General features: G+C 45.4%; 1 protein-coding gene across 2 annotated transcripts in view; it reads right to left on the reverse strand.

The window, feature by feature from the left end:
- The window catches only part of PTPRA (protein tyrosine phosphatase receptor type A), a 123,444-nt gene that overhangs the window by 21,725 nt on the left and 75,358 nt on the right, over positions 1 to 26,361 (reverse strand). For both annotated transcript variants that reach the window (XM_066572927.1, XM_066572926.1), the window contains exons 3-10: positions 14,346 to 14,424; positions 7,312 to 7,701; positions 6,855 to 6,878; positions 6,535 to 6,619; positions 4,436 to 4,509; positions 4,086 to 4,222; positions 1,578 to 1,668; positions 133 to 209 (exon numbers count right to left, since the gene is read on the reverse strand). In XM_066572927.1, coding sequence (XP_066429024.1) covers positions 133 to 209; positions 1,578 to 1,668; positions 4,086 to 4,222; positions 4,436 to 4,509; positions 6,535 to 6,619; positions 6,855 to 6,878; positions 7,312 to 7,701; positions 14,346 to 14,424 — 957 coding nt within the window. The remainder of the gene's footprint in view (positions 1 to 132; positions 210 to 1,577; positions 1,669 to 4,085; positions 4,223 to 4,435; positions 4,510 to 6,534; positions 6,620 to 6,854; positions 6,879 to 7,311; positions 7,702 to 14,345; positions 14,425 to 26,361) is intronic.

Genomic DNA, 26,361 nt, shown 5'->3' on the forward strand with positions numbered 1-26,361 from the left:
AGAACACTGGGGGAATAAACGCTGCTTACATGGTTTTACACATTTGCAGACATTTCTAAAAACTTTTTGACAGTTTAACCCCTTTAACGCTGTAATTTATATGACATCAAAAGACGAAACCCTCAGACTTACGTTGATGAAGGAGGCATTAATGTAATCAGAATCTGGAACTCCTTCGATGGGACTCAAGTGAAGTCTGGAATGATCATCTGTAAGGAAGGACACAAGTCTTAAGAACACGGCTCTACCTGTGGCTGCAGTTACAGCGACCGATAAGGGGGTTCTGACTTTATGTAACCAACACTTAAAGTGAACGTCCGCCCTTCTGATTTCATCGGCATTTTCAAGATCTCTTACACTGACAGCAAGCAGAGATTCACAAGCCCTACAGCGCCAATAGTCGATACAATGGTGTAAAGGTCTCAGCTGTGTAGTCAGAACTAGATACAACTGTAGCAAACCCTCAGCTGTGATATGCAGTGGGCTTAGTATAATGGAGCCATGACAGCTATGGAACCTCCAGAGTTTATGGGGTGTATCCCATTTCTCTTTTGGGGCCTACAGGCTTATGAAAACCTTTGGGGGCAATTTTTTTCCCCACTCAAAAGCCTGTATTTGGGGTCTGACAATCTGTCCGTCTTCTGCGGCTTCTACACATCAGTGTATGCAGAAACTGAAGCCCCCGCAGGAGATCCGTCGGGGAGGCGGACAGACGGCTCGGTTTTCAGCCCTGATCTCTTCTCCTGCAGGGATAAAGGTCCTTCTGGTCATACGTAACGGATGAGGATATTTAGGAGGGGGAACTAAAGGCCTCTCAATTTACTCTCAAGGATTGTTGCTCGACATCCACTCAAGCAAATAAAGGTGCGCGATAATCATTACGTCCAGCAAGCCGTTGCGCACTTTTCACTCGCAGAATCCACGGTCGGCGCACACACCGCGAACCTGCAGCAAATCCCGCCTATTACTTCCTATGGTGATCCGCTGCTTCTTACACACGAGCAGAAATCAATTGGGATTTCCGCTTGCAGTATAGAAAACACGGCGACAGAGCAGGTAAGCGCGAGCACCGCTGCTGCCAGTGCGGGATGCCACATGCTGAACCCAGCTCTGCCATGTGCAGGAGGCCCTAGGCCGCTCGCACACGACCAGATGTAACAACGCTGCGTGTGACTGCCCAGGACTCCCATATTGATGACCTATCCTCATGGCGCCCGCCACTTGAGATCCCATTTGAAGTGATGAGAGCGCTCGGGTGAGTGCTGCTGTCACTTCACTGCATACCAAGCACAGCGCCATGCAATGAATAGTGGCAGTGCCTGGTATTGCAGCTCACTTCTATTGACTTGAGTGGGACTGAGCTGTTCTCAGGCTTAGTGACAGATGAACACACACACACAGGCCTGGGAAGGGTTTGGTGCTCCTCTTCGATCATTTGAGCAGCAGGATCCCAAGTGGCATACCCCACCGATCTGATCGCAATTACCCATTGTAAGGGTAGGTCATTAATATACGAGTCCTGGAAACCCCTTTTATTACTTGCAGGACAATCCCAGGTCTGTAATACAAGCGCTCACAGGGTAAGATGTTCACGTATCGGTTCTTCTCCTTGTTCTCTTCCTTGGAGGCGGCTTCACAGGTAGCTTGGATGGGACAGGCCGGCAGAGCCTACAAATGGAGGGGGAAGCAGTTAGGAAGGTGGCGGAGGCCCCTATAAAAGGGAGATTGCAGACAGGAACCGCGAGCAGTATGTTCACAGCACTAGAGGAACGCACTGCAACGTCCTTGTTACTGCATTGCATGGACTGTACCGCCATCTAGTGGGGATACTAAAGAAAAGCTTGATTTCTACACGGTGGTCGCATTAGTGCGGTGAGCTTTTCTTCAGTCTACTATAAAGGCGGAAATCAGAAGAAACCGATTGCCACCACTTAACCCTTCGAATAAGCACATACCTCACTGAGAGTTATATACCAGGATATTATTGGTAAAACATAAAAATCTAAATTAACCCCTCGGTAACTACATGTTGTGCATTTATGGCAGTGGCACTAATACATTCAGTGCAATACAGGGATGGTGCAGGCTCAGGAGCTTTACCAACACATCCGGGGGCAGAGACCGTTAAGGCCATCAGATTGGTTAATCCGAAGGAGAGGACGGGAGCCTCGTGTCTCATATAAGCAATCAGATGATCACAAGGTCAATAATGGGACTTTAACAAAAAAAAATTATATATATAATTTTTCTTTTTATTTATTTATTTATTTTAAAGCTCAGGAAAAAAAACATAAAAAAATAAACAAAAAACGGAGAAAAATCTTTAACGAGGTCTTCCAATATGGCAGATCAGTTCTTGAGATCAGTAATTACTGGCACTCCATGTGTCTAAACCCAGAAGGGTCCTGTGTGTGTAATCTTAGTCTTGCTGCTCTCTGGATTTCCTCGTCGAATCTGCACAGTTGTCCCCACTTTTTTCCCCCACTAGAGCGGCGCTCTCCCAACCTTGGTGTATACTCGGAACACAGATATCATCAGTCAGTTCCCAAGATGCTCGGCTCCTTCCATAGACCTTTATGGGCTCCACTGAAATCAGTGAAGCTCATACAATTTAATATGAGGATGAGTGTGCGCAGCTAGAGCACATCTCAGAGAAGCAAAGACTTTTTGTTGCACATGCTTGGCCTTATTCTAACTTCTATGGTGTCACTGATGTCAATGGAGCCCACAGAAGTCTACTGACACGGCCAAGCATGCAAAGTAAGAGCGCATCTCAAGGATAAAAGGACATTTCCCTGTGCATGCTTGGCCTTGTATTAAATTGTATGGCCTCCAGTGATGTCAGTGGAGCCCAGTGAAGTCTATGGAAGGAGCCGAGCATCTGGAGAACAGATCGATGATATAGGTGATCTGATCGTGTGCCAAGGTTGGGAGAGCGCCACTCAGGTGAGGAAATAAGTCAGCCCAACTGTGCAGACTCAACCAGGAGATCCACGGTGATCAGCAAGACGAGGATGGCACACCGGACCCTACCTGATACATGGAGTGCCGGTAACTGCTGATCGCAGAAATGGGGCAATATTTCTAAAAGATGCGAATTAGACATTTATTTTTTTTAGATGAACATTTTTATGACACTTTAGGTCTCTGGGAAATCCCCTGACAGTCTATATGGCTGCGTCCTTCAGGGGTTAACATGAAGGTTTGTAAGTTGGGGGGGGGGGGGGGGGGACTGGAGACCAGACAAATCTCAAGCTTGACACATAGATATTTCCTTGTCAGATCTAGAGGAAAAACTTGGAGGTGATTACATATGAAGAGAGGGCATGTCTGTTAGACACTTGGCCTACACCTTAAAGGGGCAGCTGGGGTCTGGACAAAAAGAAGATGGACAAGTTTCATCCGAGTTCTCCATCCCATTAGAATAGCGAATAAGACAATGTACTCGGGTTACTTGCTAACTGCTGCAAAATTCAACATTTTGCAAGAGGAGTTCCCCACAGCATGTGCAACGCGCTACCTTTAAAAAATGGCTCCCTGGTTTGCACGATCTACTTATTAGAAAGGTCCCTCGACTCTAAGCTGATCATCAAGTGTCCCCCTGCTTGTACAGTCTCCAATGAACAGCTGCCACATGAGGGAGAAACCTGGCAGTAAGTGTTCAATTTCACTGCAGTGCCTCCACAGGAAAAATGAAGTATTACACAGTGCCCATTCATATCAAAGTCTGTGTAATGGACAAGTGGCAATGCCCTCCAGAGAGACGAGGGTCCTGAACAGAGGAGCCCCTTCTATCACCCAAGAAATCTTTAATATGGGTTTTCTAAAAACGGGGAATCCCTTTAAGAAAGAGACCGCTGAAGATTGAGGACCACATTCCCATAGAGCAGTAAAAAGGAACAAGCAGTTGGGATGTTGGCTGACAGAAGAGACCCCTCTTGCTGATATGAGCAGTGCTATACACCTAAACTTTGAGGGAAAAAAAAGTTTTTCGCCAAAAATGCAATTATAAAAAAAAAACAAAAAAAAAACAACACAACAAAACCCCAAAGAGGGTGGAATGACACTTCTTCACATACACTCACATTGAACTCTTCCCGGAAGAGCTTATTGTCATCGGCCATTCTGCGGTTTATCTCCTCCTCCAACTTCTCGACTGGCAGCGGTGGGTACTTACGGTTGGTACTGGGAGACCTCGCCAACAGCGGCATGCTCTGAGGTTCTGTGGCAAAATCAGACATTTATGTTCCAGACAATCCCAAAACAGACTGCTTTCCAAGGCTGCCGATAAATACTCCTCAGTGACGTCCAATATTCTTATAATTAGTGCTGAGCGCGCACAGCGACCCACAAACATCAGCACTACGCATGCCCACTTTGTCCTCTAAGGCCTGAATAAATGCCATGCTGCGGCTATCACCCACCCATTACGTACCCATGTCATCTGCCCGTCCATTAGAGAGCCTGAAGGAATTGGAGTGACTTCCCGCTTGTTTATACTTCTTAAACCTAAAAGACAAAGAAAGTTGCATGTAAACATCTGGGAATTGTGACTGATGGGGTGCAGTACTCTCCTTGGTCACTAGGTGGCCGATTACACTGTATTTATATACAATCCAGCTTCCATTGTTGTCAATGGAAAAACCTGATATTGGGGCAAACTTTTCTACTGTGGGTTTTAAATCTGTATGTGGAGAGAAAAAAAGTGGCGATCGGTCATATTGGAGTGGAAGCGGTACAGGAAGAAACACAGAGGGGCCCAACTGCATGGCACGAATTGGTGTACAGATCCACAGTAGAGAAGAGAGGATCATCCACTGATCCCTACTGTGGATCTCCGGGAAATCCATGTCAGATTGTTCATCTTCATCCGCCGTGTGAACACTTGTGTGGGAGGTAAGCCGAAAACCAAGAGTTTATTCAGCATATATACACTGAACGGCCACTTTATTAGAGACCGCCATTTAGTAGCGTGTTGGACTTCAGAACTACAGCGATTCATCATGGCATGGATTCCACTAGGTGATGAATATCGGCCCCTGCGGACAGGAAGCTTCTTGTAGTTGCTGCAGATTAGCTGTAGGTGCTGGCATCTAGCTGACAGGAAGGGGTCAGCGATTCATGCTGCTTGTGCCAAATTCTGGCCTCGCATCTGCATGGTGCAAAAGAAATCCGGATCCATCTGACTCAGTGACATTTTTCTGCTGCTCAGCGATACAATTTTTGCGCTCTTTTGCCCCCCCCCCCCGAGTCTCTCCTTTCTGTTTCTCTTAGACACAATGGCGCTGGGACTGGTCATTTGTACGAACGGCGAGTTGTGTGCTCGGATCCGTTAGTTGGAGCGCCAGTGCGGTATTCGTCTGCAGTTTCCTTGACTCTGCAGCTTCTGCTCATTAAAATGATTCCTGACATCCTCCTCTGACCCCTTTTGTCAATGAGCTGTTTCCATCCGCCGGACCCCCTTTTTCTGGATGTTTTCCTCCATCCCACCATTCTCTGTATTCTCTCTACATTGTCACATGAGTAGCCCCATGCGGCTGGAGGTGACCCCCTCCCCCCCCGACCCGGCTAGTCTAGCACCGATGACCGCACCTTGTTGGAAGTCACTCTGGGTTTCCCCAGCTAATGTGGATTCACTGATTAATGGATAAAGGGGGCAGGTGATTTTTTTGCCGCACTCCGGAGTCACGGGAGAATCTTCATAAAGGGAAGCTCCAATCAGGAGGGGCCGGGCTCTGATAAAGTGGCCAATCAGTGTATATTATGTGGGGCAGCTTTAATAGCAGAAGACCGAGAAGCTCCTGAGCAGCGCTCCTCTGACGGAGGAGACAGAAACTGATGTAATTAGTCGGGGGATTAGGAGAGCCTTTGGATTTGGATGAAGACTCGGAGAGCAAGAGGCTTGACAAAAATATGAAAAAAAGGATAAAAAAAACCTCTGATTCTTTGTGAAATAGAAGGACATCTACAAGGTCAGGAGGAGCAGCCGAGTGTAAAGTCAATCATCTCCGAGCTGCTGCGCACATCAATTTCCATCTAATATGACCTTCACCCTCCACATGACAGGCGACACACCGGCCATAGAATCAGACTACACGATTTCTATGGGGCCTGACGAAAGAACGGACCCCGTACTGAACTCATTTTCCTGCTTTACAGTACACTATCATGGTGTTTACCCTGGTCACCACTAGGGGGAGCTCACTGCATGGCATTCAATAGTAGCTGCAAAAATTCATGCAGTGAGCTCCCTCTAGTGGTGGCCGCAGGCAGCAGCAGTTTTAACATTTATGGTGAGAAGGAAAGCAGAGTGTCTATGCGTGCCAACCCTTCCAGAGATCTTTGGGTCCCGGACAAACTAAGACAGCTGCACTGCGTCTATCTGATACACACTGCACATTGATGATGCATAAGTAGTCTGACAATGGTGGTCCGTTGCTCCGAACGGCCAGCAATGCTCACATGTTAGGTGCATAAATAGAGGAGGATGTCAGGTCAACAGCGGATCAGTGATGTCACAAGAGCGTCACTTACCGCAACATGTACAGCACTATGATGATGAAGACGATGATGAGGAGAGATGACAGCGCCACCATGACTGCTATAATGGGCGTCTCATCTGAAAGAAGACAAGAAGACATCTGTAAACTGACACACAACACAGACATGATGTCATTAATTACATCATCACATGACCAGAGGGGACGGCACTGCTATATTCTTCCATGCCTCCGATATCCCCGGCATACTACAGTCACCGAATCAGGATTCCAACTGTCATAAGAGAGTCTGGCAGTGCATGCTGGGATTTGGAGTACTCTCAGACATTGCTAAAAAGCAAGGTTAGGGCTTACCTTGTCCTCCCTCCTCTGCGGCACCTAAAAAAAAAAAAAAAGGATGAACCAGTTGATAAGGGGTTAAACAAATAACTTACTGTTATTAATAAAACACAAATTAGAGAGTTAAACAAAGCGAGAGAAAGAGAGAGAGTGAGAGAAAAACAGATTCCCCTCTAAGGAAGAGCGCACAGAGTACACTGCTGGGCGCGTGATTGGTTCAGTGTAAATAGCAGCCGTTCAGTATTGAACAGCCTCTATGTTAAGTCAATGGAGAGGGGCAGGGAGAGCGAGGAGAGAAATCTCCTGCAGCTTCCCCGCCCCCTGCTGGCCACTCTGAGTGGGGCCAGCACTACTAGCTCGTGTGCAACAGCACGGGAGCGAGTGTATGCAAGGATAAGTGTTGGGCATCGTTAGCCCGACATTCGTCCCGTCTAAATGGACCCTAAAGAATCCGTCTATCGCCTCTCGTTACCTGTGGGCGTGACGCTCTCATCAGTTGAGATTTTCCAGGTTGGACTCTGTCCCAGGAAGTCTTGGGCAGTTGTTTTCTCCTCGATGTCAGGGATCACCGGGGTGCTGGTCTTACTGACGGGGCTGACGGTGGTGGCATGAACGGTGACATTCTCAAAGACTGTATGGTTACTGGAGTCCGTGCTATTACTGGTGGGGTTGGCGGTGGGCAGGTTGTGAGTCACATTGGAGGTTGGTGCAAGGATGACGGCGGCAGTGGTTGTAGCGTTGGAGGAGTCCAGCCTCGTATCTGTGCTAGGGGGGTTGGCATCGCCGCCTGTGCTCGGCAGCACCCGGGGTATCTGCTGTGTTGGGCCGGATGTAGTGTTCAGGACATCTATGGTGGGGGTCACTTAGGAGAAAGCAAGAGGAGGCAAAATTAATGGAGTTATAAAAACATAACTGACCCCAGATAACTGCAAAGGGGCAGACAACTTTACCTTTTACTGGACGCTGTAAAGAGGTGTTCATTAACCTCTATGGACAATGGCAGAGAGCAGCTAAGAGCCCTGGCAGATAGAAGGGGAGCGAGGATGTTTGAGGAACCTTCTGGAGGACCAGGCATGTCCTAACGTCAGTGGGGCAGCTGCATAGCTTTGTAGCCACAGACCCGCTGACACCATCATAGTTCTTTTCGCTCTACACCCCTCCGTTCCCCCATATGGGCAATCCTTAAATATTCAGCACGTGGTACTTTGAATGTATCAAGTGGGCGGTCCCCATAACTCAATGTGATGTCATCGATTAACAGTGAGCAGTGGAGACCGCCCACTTGACATACTCAAAGTGTGAGGAGTAGAATTGATGGAAGTAAAATGGTAGACCTCCGCTTGGGGTCAAAAAGTTCGGATTGGTGAGAACCTGACCCTTGGGCAGTTCGTTGCGGCTGAACACGGTGAAGGAAGAGGAAAAAGAAGAAGTCGTCTTCTTTCATTGTCTTTGCTTTAAAAGCAGCTCAGCAGTACTGCGATATCCTCCTGGGTGACCTAAGAGTGTTATATAAAGGGTTTTTATGGCTCTTATATAGGGTTAGACACCAGTTTTAGGGGCATTGGTGAAATTCCAGTTCCGCTCGAACCAATTCATATGGAACCAAACTTTTTGTTCAAATGTGGCGAGGCGGCTGAACCGAACATTTCCAAAGTTTAGGTAAAAAGGTAAAGTCCCCCGATGCAAGCACCGAGCCGTGACCAACTGCTAGGGCGAGGTCACATCACAAGGTTTTCTCGGCAGACTGTTTTTGCGGGGTGGTTTGCCATTGCCTTCCCCAGTCATCTTTACCCCCCAGCAAGCTGGGTACTCATTTTACCGACCTCAGAAGCATGGAAGGAGTCAACCTTGAGCCGGCTACCTGAACCATGCAGGTATTGAACCGAAGTTTACTCCTCACTAGCCAGGAGTCATAGCCTGAAGGGGGAAAGTACGGAGAAAAGAAGATCGGCTCTAGTGTCTGTAGAGATACGCAGTTAGGGCTTTACCTCTACAGGGGTTATTGGGAGTTTACTATGGATGTCCTCAGGATCGGTCAACAACAGTTGCTTGGTGGGGGTCCGCAGCGCAGCCATCACTGCGGACAGAGCCGTAAGCCGTCAGCTGTGTCCACATTGCAAGCAGTTTGAGTTAGTGCTGCATTAAGTGCAGCGAGAGCTGCGCCTGCTATAAACACCGGGCCGCTGCAATGTGGACAGAGCTGTCCGATTATAGCTCCATACATACTTCCAGGAGCCTCACCAAACAGGGACCCCGGGCGGCGGGCCCTCACTGATCAGCCAGTTATGTCCTATCCTCAGCATAGGTCAGCAATAGTAAAGCCCCAGAAAGCTTCTTTAGCATCCAATCTTCAACATCATTCATTTTTGTTTTTCAACTGACGCAGGTCCACAGCCACCACTAGAGGGCGCTTATCGAATAGAGTTTACACATTCAACTCAACAACAGTATGCAGGAGGCTCCTAAGCTCCCTCTAGTGGCGGCTGCAGATAGCAAAACATTTATCTTTTAATATGGTGTATTCGAAGAATTTTGATCTTCGCATCAGAAAAACTGCCACAAGGTATATTAAGAAATCAGCTTAGAGCCGTGGACTTGCTTCATTTAAAGCATTAGAAACCTCAATCTGAAGAGTGAAACTTCTGCAAGCCTTGCTTCCTTACTCGGCAGTCATTACTTAAAAAGATTGTCCAGTTGTAAACTATTGATAGCCTATTATAGGATAGGGCTTCAATAGTAGATCGGAGGTGGTTTGTTACACCAGTATCCCCGCTAATCAGCTTTTTGGCGAGTCGGTGTGCACCTGGACTGAGATTATCTCTGCAGGAGGCAGACAGCTCCGTTTCCACTGCAGTGGACAGCCTTGGTACTACAATGCCTGCAATACCAAACTTAGCCACTGCAGTGGGAACAGTGCTGTCTGCTTCCTGCATAAATCAGCTCTGTGCACAAGAACACTGGCCCAGCAAACAGCTGATCAGCAGGGGTCCCAGTAGCAGTCCTTCACATTGTAGTATTGATGGCCTATCCTGTGGACACCCCATGAAACTTTAAAACTTGACAACCCCCTTTAACCCCGTAGTGACCAAGCCTGTTTGCACCTTAATGACCAGGCCAAATTTAGCAAATCTGACATGTGTCACTTTAACATGGAAAAACACCAGAAAGGTTTTGCATATCCAAGCGATTCTGACATTGTTTTTTCGCCACATGTTGTACTTCATTTAGGCGGAAAAAAAACACCGATAGAATTTGTGTTTATTTATTAAAAGCGCCAAAATTGGGAAAATTTTGAAAAAAATTGTCATTTTTTCACATTTCCAACTGCAATATCTTAAATATGTGCAAACATAATATAGAAATTTTTGCTAAGATTTATATTTCCATCCGTTTATTTTGGGCGCACATTGGAAAAAACTTTAGTTTTTTTTTTAACCATTTAGGAGACGTACAAATGTAACATTACTTTTCAGCATTTTGAGGAACACTGTTTTCCTACACCAAGCCAAGATTGGAAAGGCTCATAGGAGTCAAAATGATAGGTACCCCCACAAGTGACCCCATTTTAAAAACTACACCCTTTAATATATTCACTGAGGGGGGTCAGGAGTATTATAACCCCACAGTTGTTTTTCAGGAGTCAATGCAATTTAGAAGAGAAAAACTAAAATTTCATATTTTTTGCAAATATGTCATTTTAAAAGACAGGACTTTTTTTCTATAGTACACATGAAAATTAGGATTTGCACCCCAGAAGGGATACCCTTGTTTGTCCCGTGCTCAGAAACATACCCATTGTGGCCCTAGTATTACGTCTGTATGCACAATGGGGCCCAAAATGAAAGGAGCAACCGGTGGCTTTCAGAACAGAAATTTAGCATGAAGGCGATTTAGGCCCCATTGCCCACTTGTAGAGACATTGAGCGGCCAAAACGATGGAGAACGCCCACAATTGACCCCATTTTGAAAACTAGACCCCTTAACAAATTCATCTAGGGGTGTACTGCATATTTTGACCCCACAGTATTTGACTGAATCTAAGCAAAGCAGAAGGAAAAAATTACGATTTACATTTTTTTGGCAATTTTGTCAATTTAAAAACTGTTTTTTTTTGTACAGTGTACATAGGAATGAAGACGTTCACCCAAAATGGATACCCCCTGTTTGTCCCGTGTTCAGAAACATACCCCTTGTGGCCCTAAACTACTTACAGGACACATGGCTAGGCCCATAATGGAGGGAATGCCCGCTGGATTTCAGGGCAGAACAGAATAAATTCAAGGCCCTATTGCCCACTTATACAGAAAAAAAATTGACTTCCTAAAAATCCCCCCCCCCCCCCCCGCCATCCCCATTTTTTGGCATTCCCTAAATATTAGATATAAGTAATAATATAAACCGCATTTTATGTCCAAAGACAGGGGTAATTGCGGAGGCTGGTTGGGTTGGGTAAATGGGGCAAGAAAACCCGGGTATCCCCCCTCCTCTCTCGCTTGGGGGTATTTCGTGACCTCAGCGGCGTGGATGGGGTATAAAAAGTGGCGCTCTGTGAGTCTCCGTAAGCTTGATGAGGTGCGGCGGTCTCACACAGAAGGCGCTCAACAAGGTGCTCCTAGAACTGCTGAAGGCGAAATTCCCGGGGCTTGTAAATTGCGTATTACAGGTAGCGGTCTGAATAACGCCGGGCTCACGCAGCCGTAGGTGGAATCCGCTTGTGGAGGCGCGCAGCGGTTCCCATCTGTGAGCCCGGCTGTGACCCTGCGTACGGCCACGTAATGTACTGCGCATAACAGCCTACTCACACAGACGGTCATGTGCAGTACTTTTTTTTGTTTGTATTTCCCGCACCATCGCTTAGCGATGACGCGGGTACCCGCAGCCCGTATACAAGGTAGTTGCATATGGGCTGCGGGTATATCCATGACCATGGAGCACAATGGGCTCTATGTTGCGGATATTCGCAGTAAAATAGAACCTGCTGCGTTCTCTTTTCTGCGAGTGGATTACGCAATTCCGACCCGCTAATGTGAGCGGAATTGTGTAATCCAATGCGATTGATCTGCGTATTACCGCGGATCAGACGCATGCGGAATCCGTAATTCCTATCTGGTCATGTGAGACCGGCCAAAGGTAGATCTCTACTTTTTTATTACGTGACCGGGGACCGCTCAACGAGGCCACCCGTCACTGCTCCAGGCTCTCGGCGACCGTTGGTCACCGAGAGCAAGGAGATTTGAAGTTTCCTGGGCTCCCCGACTCCTGCACATGTGTCCGGTGTTTTGCCGGCGGTCGCATGTGCAGAATCCGGGAAAGTTCACGGAGGAAGATCGCGCCGGGGTGCAAATACGGAGGCCTCCGGTAAAAAGTTTCATCTCCTCTCACCGATCGCATCGGTGAGGGGAGATGAAACTGACTTTTTTTTTTTTTTTTTAACTTTTACGTGACCGACGTTATCCAATGGATAACGGCGAACACGTGATCAGGAACCGCTCACCGCGCCCCCCCGTGAAATCTCCAGGCTCTCGGCTCAGTTTTGTAGCCAAGAGCAGGGAGATTTTAAGTTATCCTGGCAATCCACGGCTTTTGCGCATGCGTCTGCCGCTTTGGCGACGGCCGCGTTCGCAGAAGCTGTGGTAAGGTCCACGGATAAATCCGGGGGCCTTAGGTACGTGGTTTCATCCTCCCTCACGGATATGATCCGTGAGGGGAGATGAAAAGTAAGCGTTTTAAACTTCTTTTTTTTACTTTTTACACTTTTTTTTTTAATTACTTTTTTACACTTTTTGTACTTTAAATGATCACTGCTATCCATTGGATAACAGTGATCATCTCTGCAGGGACATCCCTCTGCTCCTGGCTACACATGGCAGTCAGGAGTAGAGGGATTTTAAATTTCCCGGGTCCTGAGCCTCTCTGTGCACGCCCCCGATGTCAATCATCAGGCGCGCATGCGCAGAAGGGGACTCAGGTCCCGGAAGACTGGGACGCCGCTGAGGACCGGGGGTGAGTATTTTCACCTCCCCTCATGGATCCGATCCATAATGGGAGGTGAAATTAAGATGATTTTAGCTTTTTCTTTTGAACTTTTTCGCGATCGCCGCTATCCACTAGATAGCGGCGATCGCGGGTCCGGGGACATATTCCTTCAGGAGCCGGGAACCAGGAGGTTTTAAACTCCCTGGGGTTCCCATTCTTCTGCGCACGCGCGTGACGTCACTCATCTGGCGCGCGCATGCGCAGAAGAGCCGCGACGGGTCCCGGATGACCCTTTCTCCGCGGCAGACATCGGGGAACCTGGGTAAGTATTTTCAGCTGCCCTGATGGATCTGATCCATCAGGGTAGCTGAATATTTAACTTTATTTACTTTTTTTTTAATTTTTTTTTTTACACTTCATTGTGATCGGCGCTAGCCATTGGATAGCGCCGATCGCAATGCCGGGGGGGACTGCCCGCAGCCCAAGATGACAGCTCCATGCTGTCGGCTACCTGCGGGCACCGACAGCATAGAGCTGTCACATCCATAGCCCACGGGGCTTTATTCTCTGTAGGACGCATGTTTTTACGTCCTCAGAGAATAAAGCCCACTTGGGCAGGGCGTAAAAACACTATGGGCTAGTCGTTAAGGGGTTAAAGGGTACATTTTAACGATAGCCTAGAATATATTCCATGGACATTTTCTAAATTGCATTAAATCAAACACACAGGTGAAAATATTTATTCCGCCGTCATTTATGCTGATGCGGTGATGGAATATTCCTGTGTGCTGCTCACACACCCAAACTCCTGTCGCCTCCAGGCTGGCAACTGTGGGCCAAGTAGGATCAAACGCTTGGTGTGCCGTCCATCTGTAGCCCCGGGGGCTGGTTAGAAGTGGAGCAGATGCAGCAGCTACCCCTAATCAGCGTCAGTATGGAGCAGACTCCTTTACATGCAAGGAATGCCAACCAGCTGATGCCACAACCCTGTTCAGTGGGTTTCCTATGCTGTACAGTGGAGGCGACGTGGCACATCTTACAGCGTTACCACTCCAGAATCTCTATACTCCATCTTCATTACCATCATCAAGAAGGCTGCTGACGGACCTTGCGGAATTTGGATTTTTTTCTCTAATAGGACTTAAAGGGGTTGTCAAAGTATAAATGTTTTTCTTTTTTAAAGGGGTTTTCCAGGCATTAATACTATTGATGACCTACCATCAGGATAGGTCACCCATAGTTGATCGGCCGGGGTCCGTCGCTCGGGACCTCGACTGATCAGCTGTGCAGGCACATGCTGTCAGCGCCACAAGAACACAGAGGTTGGAACGGAAGCCTTCGTGCCGACCTTAGTGTAGTGGCCGATGCTTGTAAGTGCCGGACCCTACATGGGGAGCCGCGCCTGCGGGGACAAGTGCCAGCCACTACATGGGGAGCCGCGCCTGCGGGGACAAGTGCCGGCCACTACATGGGGAGCCGCGCCTGCGGGGACAAGTGCCAGCCACTACATGGGGAGTGCTCTCCACTTACCCAGGCTGATGTTCTCAGTGACCACAGATGTCAGATGGCACACCAGCAGGAGGAGAACATGCCACGGACCCATCATGCTCTGAAAAACAAACAGAAGACAAGTATTACGGGCGGCCCTGGGACGAGTCCGGCAAACACACCTATTAGAGGAAAAACGGCTTGTTGGCCGTCATAGCGGTCAAATCACATTATATCCACGGTCGGATTAAAGGGAGTTTCTTCCCAATGTAACTCAGCAACGAGTCCTGTAACTCCCTAAAGGGGTGCGTTTACACGGAGCAGATCCGCAGCAGATTTCCCCCCTTCAACCGAACTTAAATTGAACAGGTAAAACCTACAACAGATCTGCATCAAAATCCACAATGACACCCACAGCAAATGATCCAGATTTTGATGTGGATTTGCTGCAGACTTCTTTGCCGTGGAAAACGTCCGCAGGAAATCCGCTACGTGTGAAAGCGCCCCAAAGAATGTTCTCTAAATATCAGTAAAACCCAAATCAGTTCCACTGTTGGTTCGCAACAGATGCCACAGGGTGAGAAGACTGTAGTGCGGTGCCCCAGCACCTACTGTATTATATGGTGACGTACAGGTGCTGCACGCAGATAAGAGTCACGGCCGCCGCCACAGCTGGAGGGCGCCTCCAGTCGCCGCCACAGCTGGAGGGCGCCTCCAGTCGCCGCCACAGCTGGAGGGCGCCTCCAGTCGCCGCCACAGCTGGAGGGCGCCTCCAGTCGCCGCCACAGCTGGAGGGCGCCTCCAGAACGCCGCCACAGCTGGAGGGCGCCTCCAGTCGCCGCCACAGCTGGAGGGCGCCTCCAGTCGCCGCCACAGCTGGAGGGCGCCTCCAGTCGCCGCCACAGCTGGAGGGCGCCTCCAGTCGCCGCCACAGCTGGAGGGCGCCTCCAGTCGCCGCCACAGCTGGAGGGCGCCTCCAGTCGCCGCCGCCACCACAGCTGGAGGGCGCCTCCAGTCGCCGCCGCCACCACAGCTGGAGGGCGCCTCCAGCCACCGGCCTTACAAGCCGTAGTACAGATTAAAGGTAACAGTTTTCTGCCACAAATTGTAGAAAAATACCATCTAATCTACTTTGTATCACATATATGATGCGTTTTAGACACTTTTGGACACAGATACACACAAAAGAGGGGGTATGGGTTTCTGGAAAAGAGTATTGGCAAACTGACGCAAATTACAGCAAAAACTATAAAAAAGTAGGATTACACAGTTTTAAAATTCCACAGATTTATTCTTCAGCAGTCACTGGGATAAATCTGCAGCATTCCGTCGGGTCTAACCTTCTACTATCTAACTATTAGATGGCATCAGTAAGGCTGGCCTGGTATATATCTTTTGTTGAAACTTAACAGGGTTGTCCAGTTGTATGTGGCTGATGGTCTGTCCTCAGGAAAGAACATCAGTAGTAGATCAGCAAGATGTGATCAACTGTTCGCAGGGCTGGTGAGCTCATGCAATGAACTGAACAGAAAAGAGACAGCTTTGTCCTAACTGCAGTGGCCCAAACTGGTGTAACAGGCCAAATTCCAATTCACTTACTCAAACCTTAATTGTATTATCAAATCTGGCTACTGCAGTAGGAACGGAGCTGTCTGCTTCCTGCAGAAATCAGCTCAGTATATAAACATACTAGCCGAGCGAACACCTGCTCAGAGGAAGTCCTGACTCCACTTATATGCTATTGATGACCTACCTTGAAAGACAGGTCATCAACAGTTTACAATCAGACAATCCTTTAATGCATTACTCAGGCCGATCAGGATTCACACACAGTAAAGTGGTCGTCACTGGGGCTTTGAACTCTGGTGGGTAGTGGCCACCTCTAAGATGCGGAAGTCAGGCAGCGGGCACAGACATGGCCATCCATGGGCGATGGTTATTGCTGCGACTCGGTTGTACAGTGGGAGGGACCCCGCTGCTATCCCTTTTTATGCAACACTGCACGGACATGCAGATTAATTAGTGGTTAATATTATATAGGAGAATTGCCGGAAGTGCAATTTCTTGAAGAGTCTTTAACAAATCTGTGCGTACGAGCAGCGTTCAATCACTTTATAGATGAGGATCTAGTAGAAATAAAGCAAGGTAATACACAATACCACCAACACACTAAGACACCCCGCAATACAGAAAGAAACCCACTGAAACCAATAATCACATGACATGGGTACTGAAGAGGAAACACTACGGCTATCATAAGGGGCGGACGAGGAGGAAAAGAAGCACAAAACAATAACAAACCTAACAAAATACAAATAAAACACAATGAAGAAACTCAACACAAAAATTATATCCTAAAACAGCTTTCTGAAATACCATATTTTATGATGTGACAGATTAAAACTGGACCCCAAAATATAACTACTATAATACAGCCTCCTATGTACAAGAATATAACTACTATAATACTGCCCCCTATGTACAAGAAAATAACTACTATAATACCGCCCACTATGTACTAGAATATATCTACTATAATACTACCCCCTATGTACTACTATAATACTGCCCCCTATGTACAAGAATATAACTACTATAATACTGCCCCCTATGTACAAGAATATAACTACTATAATACTGCTCCTATGTACAAGAATATAACTACTATAATACTGCTCCTATGTACAAGAATATAACTACTATAATACTGCTCCTATGTACAAGAATATAACTACTATAATACTGCCTCTATGTACAAGAATAAAACTACTATAATACTGCCTCTATGTACAAGAATAAAACTACTATAATACCGCCCCCTATGTACAAGAATATAACTACTATAATACCGCCCACTATGTACAAGAATATATCTACTATAATACCGCCCCCTATGTACAAGAATATAACTACTATAATACCGCCCCCTATGTACAAGATTACTATAATACCGCCCCCTATGTACAAGAATATAACTACTATAATACTGCTCCTATGTACAAGAATAACTACTATAATACTGCTCCTATTTACAAGAATATAACTACTATAATACTGCCCCCTATGTACAAGAATATAACTACTATAATACTGCCCCCTATGTACAAGAATATAACTACTATAATACTGCTTCCTATATACAAAAATATAACTACTATAATACTGCCCCCGATGTACAATATAACTACTATAATACTGCCTCCTATGTACAAGAATATAACTACTATAATACTGCCCCTATGTACAAGAATATAACTACTATAATACTGCCCCCTATGTACAAGAATATAACTACTATAATACTGCCCTTTATGTACAAGAATATAACTACTATAATACTGCTCCTATGCACAAGAATATAACTACTATAATACAGCCTCCTATGTCCATGTATCTAACTACTATAATACTGCCCCCTATGTACAAGAATATAACTACTATAATACAGCCTCCTATGTACAAGAATATAACTACTATAATACTGCCCCCTATGTACAAGAATATAACTACTATAATACAGCCTCCTATGTACAAGAATATAACTACTATAATACTGCCCCTATGTACAAAAATATAACTATTATAATACTGCCCCTATGTACAAAAATATAACTATTATAATACTGCCTCCTATGTACAAGAATATAACTACTATAATACTGCCCCTATGTACAAGAATATAACTACTATAATACTGCCCCCTATGTACAAGAATATAACTACTATAATACTGCCCCCTATGTACAAGAATATAACTACTATAATACTGCCCCCTATGTACAAGAATATAACTACTATAATACTGCCCCCTATGTACAAGAATATAACTACTATAATACTGCCCCTATGTACAAGAATATAACTACTATAATACTGCCCCCTATGTACAAGAATATAACTACTATAATACTGCCCCCTATGTACAAGAATATAACTACTATAATACTGCCCCTATGTACAAGAATATAACTACTATAATACTGCCCCCTATGTACAAGAATATAACTACTATAATACTGCCCCCTATGTACAAGAATATAACTACTATAATACTGCCCCCTATGTACAAGAATATAACTACTATAATACTGCCCCCTATGTACAAGAATATAACTACTATAATACTGCCCCCTATGTACAAGAATATAACTACTATAATACTGCTCCTATGTACAAGAATATAACTACTATAATACTGCCCCTATGTACAAGAATATAACTACTATAATACTGCCCCCTATGTACAAGAATATAACTACTATAATACTGCCCCCTATGTACAAGAATATAACTACTATAATACTGCCCCCTATGTACAAGAATATAACTACTATAATACCACATCCTATGTACAAGAATATAACTACTATAATACTGCTCCCTATATACAAGAATATAACTACTATAATACTGCTCCCTATGTACAAGAATATAACTACTATAATACTGCCTCCTATGTACAAGAATATAACTACTATAATACTGCCCCCTATGTACAAGAATATAACTACTATAATACTGCTCCCTATATACAAGAATATAACTACTATAATACTGCCTCCTATGTAGAAGAATATAACTACTATAATACTGCCCTCTATGTACAAGAATATAACTACTATAATACTGCCCCCTATGTACAAGAATATAACTACTATAATACTGCCCTCTATGTACAAGAATATAACTACTATAATACTGCCCCCTATGTACAAGAATATAACTACTATAATACTGCATCTTATGTACAAGAATATAACTACTATAATACTGCTCCCTATATACAAGAATATAACTACTATAATACTGCCTCCTTAATACTATAACTACCCCCCAAAACTGAGCAGGAAAAAAAGAACCCCAGAATGCAGATGTGAACACAGCCTAAATCACCTTTCAAAGGTCCTTGTGATACATGTCTTCAAATTTGCTCGCCCCTCTCGGCCTCTGAAATCACAGCGCACTAATGGCGACCCCTCCCACTGATGCAATGAAGGGGGCGTCATTCCCACAATCAGTAGCTATTCTAATATGCTCTCCATTACTCCTTGGGGTTTATCAGGAGTTGTCTAGGACACAATATGAGCCTCTCACAGATTGCCCTCTCCTTGTACCATGTGACTAGTTTCCATATAAATGAGATTTATTATCGTAGACAGAAAGATTCTTCCTGGAGCGCAGCGCCCGCCGTTACCGCTTCAAGCAGCCTCATTTACATATATTAGGCTTTTGTCTTACAGGTTCGGCAGCGTCTCACAGAAGAATGGTAACAATGTGTTATTACCGCCACTGCACAAATTAGTTACACTGCTGCACCCAACCTGGGAAATACTTCATGTGCAAGACAACCGCAGAAACCCTGCAACAGAGCATCAAGAGGGAACGACTAAACCGAGACAAAGCGTCCGACTAACAAACTGATATAAACATTACAGCAAAAATATTCTTCTACACAGGCAGTATTATAGTAGTTATATTCTTGTACATAGGAGGCAGTATTATAGTAGTTACATTCTTGTACATAGGAGGCAGTATTATAGTAGTTACATTCTTGTACATAGGGGGCAGTATTATAGTAGTTATATTCATGTACATAGGGGGCAGTATTATAGTAGTTATATTCTTGTACATAGGGGGCAGTATTATAGTAGTTATATTCTTGTACATAGGGGGCAGTATTATAGTAGTTATATTCCTGTACATAGGAGCAGTATTATAGTAGTTATATTCTTGTACATAGGGGGCAGTATTATAGTAGTTATATTCTTGTACATAGAGGGCAGTATTATAGTAGTTATGTTCCTGTACATAGGGGCAGTATTATAGTAGTTATATTCTTGTACATAGGGGCAGTATTATAGTAGTTATATTCTTGTACATAGGGGCAGTATTATATTAGTTATATTCTTGTACATATTGGGCAGTATTATAGTAGTTATATTCTTGCACATAGGAGGCAGTATTATAGAAGTTATATTCTTGTACAGAGGGGGCAGTATAATAGTAGTTATATTCTTGTACATAGGGGCAGTATTATAGTAGTTATATTCTTGTACATAGGGGGCAGTATTATAGTAGTTATATTCTTGTACATAGGGGGCAGTATTACAGTAGTTATATTCTTGTACATATTGGGCAGTATTATAATAGTTATATTCTTGTACATAGGGGCAGTATTATAGTAGTTATATTCTTGTACATAGGGGGCAGAATTATAGTAGTTATATTCTTGTACATAGGGGGCAGTATTATAGTGGTTATATTCTTGTACATAGCGAGCAGTATTATATTAGTTATATTCTTGTACATATTGGGCAGTATTATAGTAGTTATATTCTTGCACATAGGGGCAGTATTATAGTAGTTATATTCTTGTACATAGGGGGCAGTATTATAGTAGTTATATTCTTGTACATAGCAGGCAGTATTATAGTAGTTATATTCTTGTACATAGGGGGCAGTATTATAGCAGTTATATTCTTGTACATAGGGGGCAGTATTATAGTGGTTATATTCTTGTACATAGCGAGCAGTATTATATTAGTTATATTCTTGTACATATTGGGCAGTATTATAGTAGTTATATTCTTGTACATAGGGGCAGTATTATAGTAGTTATATTCTTGTACATAGGGGGCAGTATTATAGTAGTTATATTCTTGTACATAGGGGGCAGTACTATAGTAGGTATATTCTTGTACATATTGGGCAGTATTATAGTAGTTATATTCTTGCACATAGGGGCAGTATTATAGTAGTTATATTCTTGTACATAGGGAGCAGTATTATAGTAGTTATATTCTTGTACATAGGGGGCAGTATTATAGTAGTTATATTCTTGTACATAGCAGGCAGTATTATAGTAGTTATATTCTTGTACATAGGGGGCAGAATTATAGTAGTTATATTCTTGTACATAGGGGGCAGTACTATAGTAGGTATATTCTTGTACATATTGGGCAGTATTATAGTAGTTATATTCTTGCACATAGGGGCAGTATTATAGTAGTTATATTCTTGTACATAGGGAGCAGTATTATAGTAGTTATATTCTTGTACATAGGGGGCAGTATTATAGTAGTTATATTCTTGTACATAGCAGGCAGTATTATAGTAGTTATATTCTTGTACATAGGGGGCAGTATTATAGCAGTTATATTCTTGTACATAGGGGGCAGTATTATAGCAGTTATATTCTTGTACATAGGAGGCAGTATTATAGTAGTTATATTCTTGTACATAGGGAGCAGTATTATAGTAGTTATATTCTTGTACATAGGGAGCAGTATTATAGTAGTTATATTCTTGTACATAGGGGGCAGTATTATAGTAGTTATATTCTTGTACATAGGGGGCAGTAATAATAATAATAATAATCTTTATTTGTATAGCGCCAACTTATTCCGCAGCGCTTTCAGGCATGGATAAATGCAAAACAATACAACAATTACAATATGAGGTACATCGGGTTAGACACAAATGGGTTGGGGGTGGTACAGGAGGTGCAGGGGGTGGGGAACACAGGCAATAGGAAATTTTATGTACAGATCATTTATCAGAAGGCAAACAGGGTGGAGCACCATAGGGAGGGGCAGGGGACTAGGTCAGGAGATTTGGTATGCTTCCCTGAAGAGGTGCGTTTTTAAGGCACGTCTGAAATTTCGTGCATCGGGAATTGTCCTGATGCCTTGGGGTAGAGCGTTCCAGAGGATGGGTGCTGCTCTAGTGAAGTCCTGTAGGCGAGCATGAGAGGTTCGTATTACAGGGGTGTTTAGTCTGAGTGTGTTAGCCGATCGGAGTGAGCGGGCTGGGTGGTGTACTGACAGTAGGGAGGCGATGTATGGTGGCGCAGCGCCATGCAGAGCTTTGTGAGTGAGGTAGAGGAGTTTAAATTTAGTTCTGCAGTGGATGGGCAGCCAATGCAGCGACTGGCATAGTGCAGAGGCGTCTGAATAACAACTGGATAGAAAAATGAGTCTAGCTGCTGCATTTAGTATGGATTGGAGTGGAGCGAGTCTAGTGCGGGGGAGGCCGATGAGTAGCGAGTTGCAGTAGTCAAGCCGGGAGTGGATCAGCGCAACCACGAGCGTCTTTAGCGTGTCCGTGGTTAGGAACGGACGTATTTTAGCAATATTTCTGAGGTGCATGTGGCATGTTTGGGCCAGAGATTGGATATGGGGGGCAAAGGAGAGGTCTGAGTCCAGTGTGACCCCCAAGCCATCGGGCATGCCGTCTGGGGGTTATGATGGTGCCAGACACTGGAATGGAGATGTTGAGGGGAGGTCGGTTAGAAGGTGGAAAGACAAGGAGGTCAGTTTTAGAGAGGTTTAGTTTGAGAAAAAGGGAGGACATAGTGTTAGAGACAGCGGACAGACAGTCGGTGATATTTTGGAGGAATGGTCCAGAGATCTCACAAGAGGAGGTGTATAGTTTGGTGTCGTCAGCGTAGAGATGGTATTGGAGGCCGAATCTGTGGATGGTTTGTCCAATTGGGGCAGTATAGATAGAGAAAAGAAGGGGACCAAGGACCGAGCCCTGGGGTACCCCGACAGCGAGAGGAAGTGGAGCAGAGATAGAACCAGCAAAGGAAACACTGAAAGAGCAGTCAGAGAGGTAGGAGGAGAACCAGGAGAGAGCAGTGTCCTTTAGACCAATAGAGTGGAGCATAGTGAGAAGGAGATTATGGTCGACAGTGTCAAATGCAGCAGACAGGTCAAGGAGGATTAGTAGGGAGTAATCACCTCTCGACTTTGCAGTCATCAGGTCATTTGTTACTTTTGTAAGGGCAGTTTCGGTCGAGTGTAGAGAGCGGAAGCCAGACTGGAGGGGGTCGAGGAGCGAGTTGTCAGAGAGAAAGCGAGTAAGCCGGGAGTAGACCAGGCGTTCCAGTAATTTGGAGATAAAGGGGAGGTTTGAGACGGGTCGGTAGTTAGCAGCATTAGTCGGGTCCAGGGTTGGTTTTTTAAGCACAGGGGATATAATGGAGTGTTTGAATGAGGAGGGAAAAGTGCCAGAGGTTAGGGAGAGGTTGCAGATTGTGGTAAGGTGAGTAATGAGAGCTGGGGAAAGGGAGCGGAGGAGGTGAGAGGGGAGAGGGTCGCTGGCGCAGGTGGTAGGGCGGGCAGCGGAAAGGAGCCTGGAGACTTCTTCCTCTGTCGTTAGTTCTAGCGTAGATAGTGAGTAGGTGCTGGGTGCAGTGCTGATGGAGCTGGGATCAGGGCTAACCATGCAGCTTTCAGAGATTTCTTTTTGAATGTGGTCGATTTTTTCTTTGAAATAGGCAGCTAGTTCTCCAGCAGTCAGGTCTGTCGCAGGGGCCTGTTCCTTGGGGCTGAGGAGGGAGTGAAAGGTCTCAAAGAGTTGTTTGGGGTTGTGGGATAGTGAGGAGACAAGGAGGTGAAATAAACTTGTTTGGCATGGTGAAGGGCTAGGTTATACGTTTTAAGCATGAATTTGAAGTGGAGGAAGTCTGCCCGCAGCTTTGACTTTCTCCACAGCCGCTCGGTGCACCTAGAGCACCGCCGGATGAAGAGCGTTTGGGACGTGAGCCAGGGTTGCCGTGGTCTGCGTTTGACAGCTCGCGTCACGGGCGGTGCCACTTCATCCAGGGCACGGCTGATGGTGGTGTGGTAGTATTCGGCTGCCAGGTTAGGGCAGGGGAGGTGAGAGATGGGCGATAGGGAGGACTGAATAGTTTCGGCAAACTGTTTAGTGCGGACAGACTGGAGGTTCCTAGAGGTGCGATAGATAGGAGGGTCAGGAGAGATGCTAGGGTGCCTGATGGAGAAAGAGAGAAGGTTGTGATCCAAGAGTGGAAGTGGGGAGTTAGTAAAGTGAGAAGCAGAGCAGAGACGGAGGAAAACTAAATCGAGAGTGTTGCTATCTCTGTGAGTGGGGGAGTCAGAGATTAGCGATAGGCCAAGGGAGGAGGTAAGTGTTAAGAGCCGGGAGGCAGATGAGGAGCTAGAGTCGTTAGTAGGAATGTTGAAATCACCAAGGATGAGGGTTGGGATTTCACAGGATAGGAAGTGGGGGAGCCAGGCAGCAAAGTGGTCTAGGAACAGGCGGGTAGGACCTGGGGGGCGGTAAATAACTGCGACACGCAGGGGCAGTGGGCGGAAGAGTCGCAGGGTGTGGACTTCGAAGGAGTGAAAGGTAAGCGAGGGAGCTGAGGGAATGACCTGGAAGGTACAGTTTGGGGAGAGGATGATGCCTACTCCTCCACCGCGTCTGTCATCCGATCTGGGGGTGTGGGAGAACTGCAGGCCATGATAGGACAATGCAGGGGGGGAGGTAGAATCGGACTGCTGTATCCAGGTTTCCGTGAGGGCGAGCAAGTTCAAGTGTTTACTGGTGAAAAGGTCATGGATAGTTGGGAGTTTGTTACACGCAGATTGGGAGTTCCAAAGGGCACACTTGAATGGGGCAGGGGGGGCATTTTGGTAGAGAACAGTACGGGGTGGGCCTGGGTTGGGGGAGATGTCCCCTGCAGCTAGGAGTAGCAGAGTAGCAAGGGTGAGCACATGGCTAGGGGATTTGGGTGGGTGTCTGAGGTGTTTCTTTGCAGTATTAGGGGGTTGAAGGCGTCTTAGGAAGTTGAACAGTGCATGGGAGCCATACATAGGTGAGGAGAGGAGGGAAGGGCTGATGTGGATGGAGTGTGTTGGGGCTGGGCGTTGGAAGAAAGTGTGAAGGCTTGAAAAGAGGATAGTGAAGGAGATTAGTGCAAAGAGGAGAGTATTTCCCTTCAGGCTTGGGACAGTTGTGCATGTTACCTGTCTCCTGCTCTGTCCAACTGCGCTGTATAACTGCATCATTCTATTCTTGTACATAGGAGGCAGTATTATAGTAGTTATATTCTTGTACATAGGGGGCAGTATTATAGTAGTTATATTCTTGTACATAGAGGGCAGTATTATAGTAGTCATATTCTTGTACATAGGAGACAGTATTATAGTAGTTATATTCTTGTACATAGGGGGCAGTATTATAGTAGTTATATTCTTGTACATAGGGGGCAGTATTATAGTAGTTATATTCTTGTACATACGGGGCAGTATTATAGTAGTTATATCCTTGTACTTAGGGGCAGTATTATGGTAGTTATATTCTTGTACATAGGAGGCAGTATTATAGTAGTAATATTCTTGTACATAGAGGGCAGTATTATAGTAGTTATATTCTTGTACATAGGAGCAGTTTTATAGTAGTTATATTCTTGTACACGGGGCAGTATTATAGTAGTTATATTCTTGTACATAGGAGATAGTATTATAGTAGTTATATTCTTGTACATAGGGGGCACTATTATAGTAGTTATGTATTTTTGTACATAGGGAGGGGCATTATGGTATTTTCTGTTAATCCCATTGTCACGCAGCACTCCCTCAGGCACTAAACTGAACATAACACGGTAATACACTCACATCTTGGATTCAATAATTTTGAAATGACACTTTCATGAGAACACTAAAGGGTAACATCAAGTTGAAGAAGTTACCTGAATATAAGGACTTATTCCCTATCCTAGGATAGGAGATAAATGTATGAGTAGCAGGTTGTATAGACTGGGACTACCAATGAAAAAACCAACAGGGACCTGGGCCGCCGTCCACCCCCCAAACCTAACGTACTGAGTAGTGGTTGAGTATGTGGGCTGCCCTTTCATTTCTCTCTATGAGACTGCCATAGAGAAGCAGAGTACACTTTTGGTAATGTCCACCCATCCCATAGAGATGACAGAAGAGCAGCGCACACGCTCGATGGCAGCTACCTTCAGATTAGTTCTCCGTATGGTGGGGAGTACCAGCAGTTTGACCCTCATTCACCAGATGCAACTCTGATATGTGCCTTGTGAGCGTTTCTCCTGCTCAGCCACTAGATGGCACTGCACTGTTGTTGGATGGAGCACGCTCTGGAAACCGCTGCAGTATGACTTCTAGAACATGTACATCACGTAATAATGGCTGCTGCTACTTCTTTATTTCTCAGCATTGTTTGTGCTCCGTCATTTTGCAGTACTAACATCTTAGGTTAATACTCAACTTATTACACCCTA

The sequence above is a fragment of the Eleutherodactylus coqui genome, chromosome 7 (genome assembly GCF_035609145.1).
Source record: "Eleutherodactylus coqui strain aEleCoq1 chromosome 7, aEleCoq1.hap1, whole genome shotgun sequence".
Classification (NCBI taxonomy): domain Eukaryota; kingdom Metazoa; phylum Chordata; class Amphibia; order Anura; family Eleutherodactylidae; genus Eleutherodactylus; species Eleutherodactylus coqui.